At 33.6% G+C, this 8,108-nt stretch overlaps 1 protein-coding gene across 2 annotated transcripts; it reads right to left on the bottom strand.

Annotated features, from left to right (window-relative positions):
• Positions 1–6,134: 6,134 nt before the first annotated feature.
• On the bottom strand, positions 6,135–7,898 carry LOC140850867 (binding partner of ACD11 1-like). 2 transcript variants are annotated; one of them, XM_073246940.1, is made up of 5 exons: positions 7,741–7,898; positions 7,309–7,412; positions 7,134–7,209; positions 6,597–6,680; positions 6,135–6,497 (listed from the first exon to the last, which is right to left on the bottom strand). In XM_073246940.1, exons 1-5 carry the CDS (start codon positions 7,744–7,746, stop codon positions 6,315–6,317), a joined length of 453 nt encoding a protein of 150 aa, XP_073103041.1. In that variant the 5' UTR covers positions 7,747–7,898; the 3' UTR covers positions 6,135–6,314. The 2 variants fall into 2 exon arrangements, with proteins under 2 accessions (XP_073103041.1, XP_073103040.1); XM_073246939.1 differs by lacking the exons at positions 7,134–7,209; positions 7,309–7,412; positions 7,741–7,898 and adding an exon at positions 6,803–7,081.
• Positions 7,899–8,108: the final 210 nt, after the last annotated feature.

Consider the following 8,108-nt stretch of genomic DNA (forward strand, 5'->3'; position numbering starts at 1 on the left):
GCTTCGACCCTCTAGCAGTTCGATACTTTTTGACGTCCTCCTCTCAGACCTCGATGATCCAGACATGGAGTGATACACATGTGGAGGAGGTCATGCAGAGATTTTAGAGCCAGCGATGTCAAAGCTTTCGAGATACCATCTGCGATACAGTCATTGAGATTTTTTGAGATCCACATATGCGTGATCAACTGGGCTCATTGTCACAGCCATCACCATAGGTAAGTCTAGCTATAATTTTTTTTACTTATTTTAAATTTTTAAATTTAAAAGCTTCATATATTTAGGCTTGAGTTCGAAAATGGGACTTAGGGGATAAAATTCAATCTAACCATCCAATCGATGGACCGAAGGTGTCTATAACTCTGTATCATCGAATGAAATGTGTAGAAATAATCTGTTCGAGAATCAAAGTAGTATATCGAAATATACATCTCCGTATCGATATATACACTTTCGTATTGAAACTTATTAATAATATTTTATTTTTCTTCAATACAAAATGCTAGGACATCCGACTCTCATCCACCAACTGCTAGAGAGGACATACAAAAGTAGGAGGAGGATGACGAGGAGGATCTCACATGATTTTTTTTTAAAATATGTATGTAATTTTGATACTTATAAAGCAGTATAAATTTATAAAATTATATAATTTATATTTTTAACATAATATAATTAATTTTATATTTATGATTGTAGTAAATAATTATTATTTTATTTATAATAAATTTTAAAAAATATTATTACTTGTTACTGTGATTAAAATATATTTTAAAATATTTAATTATAATTTTTTTAAAAAATAAAAAACTATTAGCCTTGGTATTAGTGACGTAAATGCCGTCGCTAATAGTTTTTTAAAAAAATTAAAAAATTATTGGTGATGGTGTTAGCGACAATATTACCATCGCTAATTATTTTTTAAATTTTAATTAATAAAAAATTAAATTATTAATGATGATTTTGTTGTCTCTAATACCATCGCTAATTATCTTTATTAGCGATAAAAAATTTGCTGTCGCTAATCATGATAATTAGCGATGATGTTATTTTTGATGAAATTTTAGCGACAGAAGTCTGTCGCTAATAGTATTAACGACGGCAATTAGCCATCGCTAATAATCTATTTTCTTATAGTGACGTTAGTACTCTCAATCCTGTCAAAGAAAGTTATGCATTGATACTTTAGACCCTGCCAATGAGGGTTATACATTGGCATCCTGATTGAGCTCACTATTTCTGTTCTAACCCTACCACAGGATATAAGGGTGGTCGTAGTTAAGGCTATCGAGTTATATGTGTTTTTATTTCGAATTGGATTTACAATTATATACATATATAAGAATTTGAAAAGATTTGATTTGTATTAATTAGCATGGAATATATGTTCTTATGATATTCATGGTATTTATTTTTGAATAATATATTTTATAAATATATCAGAAATGTCTAGTTGAAATATTTATTACTCATTAGGCTATCAAGTTTATCATCTTTTTTTTTTATTTTTCAAATTCAGATACTTAATTACGAATGTGGGCATTGTTTGAGAAAGAGTTTTATAGATGAGATTTGGCACTATCAATTTTATTGAACTTAGATCTATTTTTATTTATTTATTTTTTTGATAAATGGGAGGTGTTACCACCTAATATATTTATTTAGAAAATAGAGGTTACCAAGTAGGATTGAGGAGATTGGTTGAACTAGGTCAACCAAAGATAGAAAAAAGAGAAGGCATTCCTAGCGAAGAGTTGAAGAGTGTTTATAGGATATGAGGATCCTTTGAATCTGAACTTACATAAGTTGCTAGATAATTTTTTGGATGCTTAGCTTAGACTTATCCTTAATAACTGCCATCCAGCTTTGTAACGTTTGGTACATTCTCTGATAAAGTGTGGCTGCTGTTAGAGCTTTGAATTAGAAGAGCTCTCTATTTCTTTCTTTCCAAATCAGCCAGTAGGTAGTAGCACCGATGACATCCCAGGCTTTCTTAGAAATTCTTGGAGGCAATTGTTCACGCCAGCTATCCCGAAGGGCTTCTATCGGTGAGGGTATAGCAAACATCTAAAGCTTGGAAGTGATCCTTTGCCAAAGGTATTCTATTTCTTTGTTTATTTTAGTGAAACTTTCTTTGATGTAAGACATTTGAATTTGGATACCATTTAGATTGGTTAATAAATTTAAATTTAAATTTTTAGTATTTTTAAGTCCACTATATTGTAGTGATATCTATTTAAGATGCCTTATATGTTTGTGATTGTCTAACCTATGTTCGAGTCTAGGTTATCTTAAGACTTGGGGATATTCGACCTATGTCATAAGATAGATGACTAATAAATTAGAGAATAGATCTATAATAGCTCATTTTATAAGGTATCCAAAAGAATCAATGGGATACTACTACTTTTCAAAAGATCACAATATGATTGTGAGTCAGATTGCCATATTTCTGAAAAAATAGTTTATCTAGGATGATGGCAGTGGAAGGTTAGTTGAGTTTGAAGAGAAGGTCTCTGAAGAGCGAAGTGCTATGGATCCTCAGATTCAGACGACGTGGGGTCACCAGTGACCCCACACTCACATGGAGTAGCATTTGGCTCTCAGAGTTAGTGGCGTGGTAGAAGACCTACCTGGCTCGCAGTACCTCCGACTCGATCGAAGGATAGAGAGCTCGTCTACATTCAGAGCCACTTGCAAGTACTATATCTTTATTGAATATGTTTAAAATTTAACCATTTTAGAGACTAACATTTATTGTTCAAAATCAATTTTGTAGTATATTTACAGAGCCTGGGATGCCTGGTGTGATTACTAGGATCATCTGATGATTGATGCCAGGGCCAGTGAACGAGTTCTCCAATTGGCCATCGAAGACTCATGATGTAGCTTAGGAGATGTTCTTAGTAAGTCAAAGATGCTTAACTTTTAAATTTATGATAGGTTTGTATTCTATTTATTAATACATGGTTACTTCTATTTGCAGGGGTGCTATCGATTCAAGACTCCTCAGGATAAAGAGGCTGACCTTCGGACCTTCGAGGAGGTGACCATGCGGAGGTTCCGAGATGGGCTTACAGCCTTTGGCAGTCTGCCATAGAGCGCTCCTGTTCCAAGTCAGTATTAGATTGGAAGTCTCACATAGATCACTAGATGCGGATGGACATATGGAAGGCCCTCTATGACCAGTGGAGTATTGAGGAGTACTCTGATAGGTGGCAGAGGGCATGATAGAATCGGTCTATCCAGCAGCATCCGATCAAGCACATTGGTGGCTCCATTGGCACACATATTGTGATCGATAGATTGATAAAAATTTTGTACTTAAATTAATTTCATATTGAATTGATCATATGTATGTTTTAATTAATTTAATTTTATTATTTATTTATTATAAACACGGTATCTGGATCGTACATCAGGATAGCTGTAGATATGAGAGGCCACACACCAGTCTAGAAGGATTGGTGATTACTTAGATCCTAGATCTTGGCAGATCACAGCAACAAACTTAAAACATTATTTATTAAGTTTTTATATATACTGATATGTATGCACTAATAAATTTTTAAACTATATAGATGGATTACACGAAGTATCTTGTATCATGACATGGTGAGGATCCATCCTCTCAGCCCCTCCTTGATCTCGAGAGATGGCTTAGGGCCACCGGAGGGAGCCGGATCATAGGATTCGGCCATAGTTTTGATTCTCCAATAGCTTGATACTCTTCAACATCCTCCTCTTAGGCCTCGATGATCCAGACATAGGATGATGCACATGTGGAACAGGTCATGCGGAGGCTTTGGAGCCAGCGGCCTCAAAGCTTCCGAGATGCCGTCTGCGATACAGTCATTAAGATTCTTCGGGATCCATATATATACGATCAACTGAGCTCATTGTCACAGCCATCACAGCAGGTAAATCTAGCTATAACTTTCTTTACTTGTTTTAAATTTTTATATTTAGAAACTTCACATATTTAGGCTTGAGTCTGAGAAGGGGACTTAGGAGATAAAAATTCAATCTAACCATCCAATCGATGGATTGAGGTGTCTATAGCTCTGTATCATCGAATGAAATATGTAAGAACAATCTATTTAAGAATCGAAATAATATATCGAAATATACATCTCCGTATCAATATATATACTTTCGTATCAAAACTTATTAATAATATTTTATTTTTCTTCGTTACAAGATGTTGGGATATCCGGCTCTCATCTACCAACTGCTAGAGAGGATGTACAAAAGTAGGAGGAGGATGAGAAGGACGACGAGGAGGATCTCATATGATTTTTTTTTTGGATATGTATATAATTTTGATACTTGTAAAGCAGTATAAATTTATAAAATTATATAATTTATATTTTTAATATAATATAATTAATTTTATATTTATAATTATGGTAAATAATTATTATTTTATTAATAATAAATTTTAAAAAATATTATTACTTGTTACTATATTTTAAAATATTTAATTATAAATTTTTTAAAAAATAAAAAATGATTAGCGAGGGTATTAGCGACACAAATACCATCGTTAATAATTTTTTTAAAAAAATTAAAAAAACTATTAGCAACAGCATTAATGACGATATTCCATCGCTAATAATTTTTAAATTTTAATTAATAAAAAAAATAAATTATTAATGATGACTTTGTTGTCTCTAATACTGTTGCTAATTATCTTTTTAGCGATGGAAAATTTACTGTTGCTAATAAAGGTAATTAGCGACGATGTTATTTTCGATGAAATTTTAACGATCGGAGTCCGTCGCTAATAGCATTAGCGATGGCAACTCCACTATTAGTGACAGAAATAAGCCATCATTAATAATCTATTTTCTTATAGTGAAATTAGTACTCTCGATCCTACCAATAGAGGTTATGCATTGATATTTTGGATCCTGCCAATGAGGATTATATATTGGCACTCTGATTGAGCTCATTGTTTCTATTCTAACCCTACCACAGGATATAAAGGTGGTCGTAGTTAAAGCTATTGAGTTATATGCATTTTTATTTCGAATTAGATTTATAATTATATACATATATGAGTATTTGAAAATTTTGATTTGCATTAATTAGCATGGAATATATGTTCTTATGATATTCATGACATTTATTTTCGAACAATATATTTTATAAATATATCTAAAATATCTAGTTATAATATTCATAACTCACTGGGCTATCAAGTTTATCATCTTTCTTTTTTATTTTTCAAATTCAGATACCTAATTACGAATGTAGGCATTGTTTGGGAGAGAATTTTAGAGGTGAGATTTGGTACTATCAATTTTGTTGAACGTAGATCTGTTTTTATTTTTATTTTTTTCTGATAAATGAGAGGTGTTACCACCCAATATATTTATTCAAAAACTAGAGGTTACGAGGCAGGATTGAAGAGATTGGTTGAACTAGGTCAACCAAAGATAGGAAAAAGAGAAGGCATTCCCAGCGAAGAGTTGAAGAGTGTTTATAGGAATGAGGATCCTTTGAGTCTGAACTTACATAAGTTGTTGGATAATTTTTTTGATGCTTAGCTTAGACTTATCCTCAATAACTGCCATCCAGCTTTGTAACGTTTGGTACATTCTCTGATAATGTGTGGCTGCTGTTAGAGCTTTGAATTAGAAGAGTCCTCTATTTGTTTCTTTCCAAATCAACCAGCAGGTAGGAGCACCGATGACATTCCAGGCCTTCTTAGAAATTCTTGGAGGCAGTTGTTCGCGCCAGCTATCCCGAAGGTCTTCTACCGGTGAGGGTATAGCCAATATCTAAAGCTTGGAAGTGATCCTCTGCCAAAGGTCTTCTGTTTCTTTGTTTTTTTTTTGTGAAAATTTCTTTGACGTAAGACATTTGAATTTGAATACTATTTAGATTGGTTAATAAATTTAAATTTAAATTTTTATTAATTTTAATTTTACTATGTTGCATTAATATCTATTTAAGATACCTTATATGTTTGTAGGAAAAGTTTTTCATAAATATATGACGGTTATCACAACCCTCGGATCAGGGGCATGATATGAACAGCAACTAAGAAAGTAGCGTGTTGGTTGGTAGATAAAGCACAGACGCAAAACTCCCACGCATATGTGGTCAATTATACTTGCAAGCAAATATTAAGGTATAATATGTTTCTATTCTACATTTATCACAACAGCAAGGAAATCATGTAAGAAAACAATATATATTTCCTACAGAAATTCTAAGCATTGGGGAATCAATCCTTGGGCAGATGCAGGCTTGGAAGAACGCTAGCTGGAAGCAGATTTTGCAGTCTTTGACCTTTGCCCAGAGAACTAGACTTTCTTTTCCACAATCAGATTGCATTCCGGTTTTTGATTTTTCCCGCCAAATATCGGAAACTTAGCTTCGAATGTGAATTCGGGTCGGTGTTTCAACCCAAAATCTCTTGTTTTCTTTGCAGTCTTTTTGAAAACACCTACAGTCTTTTGTAAAGCAGATCGGGAACCACCAGCGGACTGAGAATTTGAAAAAAGGATTTTGCTAAACATGTTAAGAAGCTGTAAGCATGGGATTATGGGAAAACAGGTTTTATGAACAAAAATCATGCGGTTTACCTCTTGTGGATCTGAAGCAGCAGGAGGTAATTGGTAATCTGTGGCTGCTGCAATGACGACAGATTGACCATCTATTTTTGCGTCCTGTACCACCAATAAAAATGATATTTTAGAACAGAAACAAATTATCACAAATATCATATCAACATCAATATCTTTGTTCTTTGAGCAACACAAGCATATATGCTGATTGACTACTTCAAAACCTTGTGTGTATTGCTTAACGTATATCTTGCGTTTTTCCCCCAAAGAATGATCGAGAAAACCCTCTTGTTTTCATGGCAAAGCAAATTCGAGTATTTGGAAAAACACCCCAGACTGTCCTTAATGTATGACAAGCCTCCAATATGTAAAGCAATATAGCAGCTGTTAATACATAATGGATTCAGATCCAAGAAATAAGTAAGGGAGAAAAGAAATGGCTTTATCATGCTAACTTCATTATTATTAAAAATTAAAAAAAAAAAACATGGATTTAAGCATATGAATGGAATGTAAGGAAATGAAAACAATATAGCCTAGAGAAAGTTAATTCACCGATAGAAGTAGTGCATTATCTGCTCCCTGGTAATCTTTGAAAGTGACGTATGCAATTTTTGAGCTTTCATCCCCACTGTCATGAGAGAGAGAGAAAGACTAAAGTTTAGGTGAAAAAAAACCTCATGGCATCAGAATTAAACAAGGTATATAATGATAAATCGTAAGCACGAACCTACGCATCTCGACATATTCGATTTCTCCAGAAAAGGAAAAGTACCCCTCGACATGCCCCTCAGGTGTACTGAGGGAAACATTGCTGACTTTCACAGTCGTTACCTGCAATCAGAATTTTTTCATCCCTTTAAGTAGAGCAGTAGCAAAATCGATTACCAATCATCAGCAATTAAATCGATTCTCTCTATTCATCGCAATCAGAATGATTTCTAATGCTACCATCGTTACTTTTGTTGATAGATCAAATCAAGGCTAGCTCCTAGGGAGCTCAGGAATCACAATAAAAGCCTACAGATCCAAGCTGACTCCCAATTTTCTTGATTTAAATGAACCCCCGTAAATGGAACAAAAATGTCCTGAAACCGAAACATCAGCAGCAGATCCTACTGCCACAGAAGCCAAACTTTAACTCAAAATAAGCAGTACTCACCGACATCGGAGCTACTCTCTCTCCAAAAGCCTACTCTTGAAGAAAGAAGAACAAAAAATGAAGAGAAGTGATCTTTTTGAGGAGAATTGTGGGGGGATTTATAGGGCACAGTCCAGAAAAGCAGGTGGGAATGACTTAAGACCGGCAAAATATGAGTCGAGCTGCTAACCTGATCTATGTTTGATCCGTATGAGTATGTTTGAGTTTAAACTAAATGGATTCGGATCATAAATAGATAGATTCACTTAACCTATTTAATATTTGGATGAAATTTAGATTTCAGACATCTGATCTATTTAATTTATTTAATATTCAGAATAATTTATGTCAGATAATTCGTTTAACCTATTTAATCCATTTGAAACCTA

Source organism: Elaeis guineensis, chromosome 12 (genome assembly GCF_000442705.2).
Source record: "Elaeis guineensis isolate ETL-2024a chromosome 12, EG11, whole genome shotgun sequence".
In the NCBI taxonomy this organism is placed as follows: Eukaryota; Viridiplantae; Streptophyta; class Magnoliopsida; order Arecales; family Arecaceae; genus Elaeis; species Elaeis guineensis.

Bases quoted from the DNA above. Each gene is read 5' to 3' on its own strand.
- LOC140850867 (XM_073246939.1), bottom strand. From the start codon at position 7,027: ATGATAAAGCCATTTCTTTTCTCCCTTACTTATTTCTTGGATCTGAAT. The intron at 6,681-6,802 runs GTTTTGAAGTAG...TTGGTGGTACAG, and splicing joins CGTTAAGCAATACACACAAG to GACGCAAAAATAGATGGTCA. The intron at 6,498-6,596 runs GTAAACCGCATG...TCAAATTCTCAG, and splicing joins CTGCTTCAGATCCACAAGAG to TCCGCTGGTGGTTCCCGATC.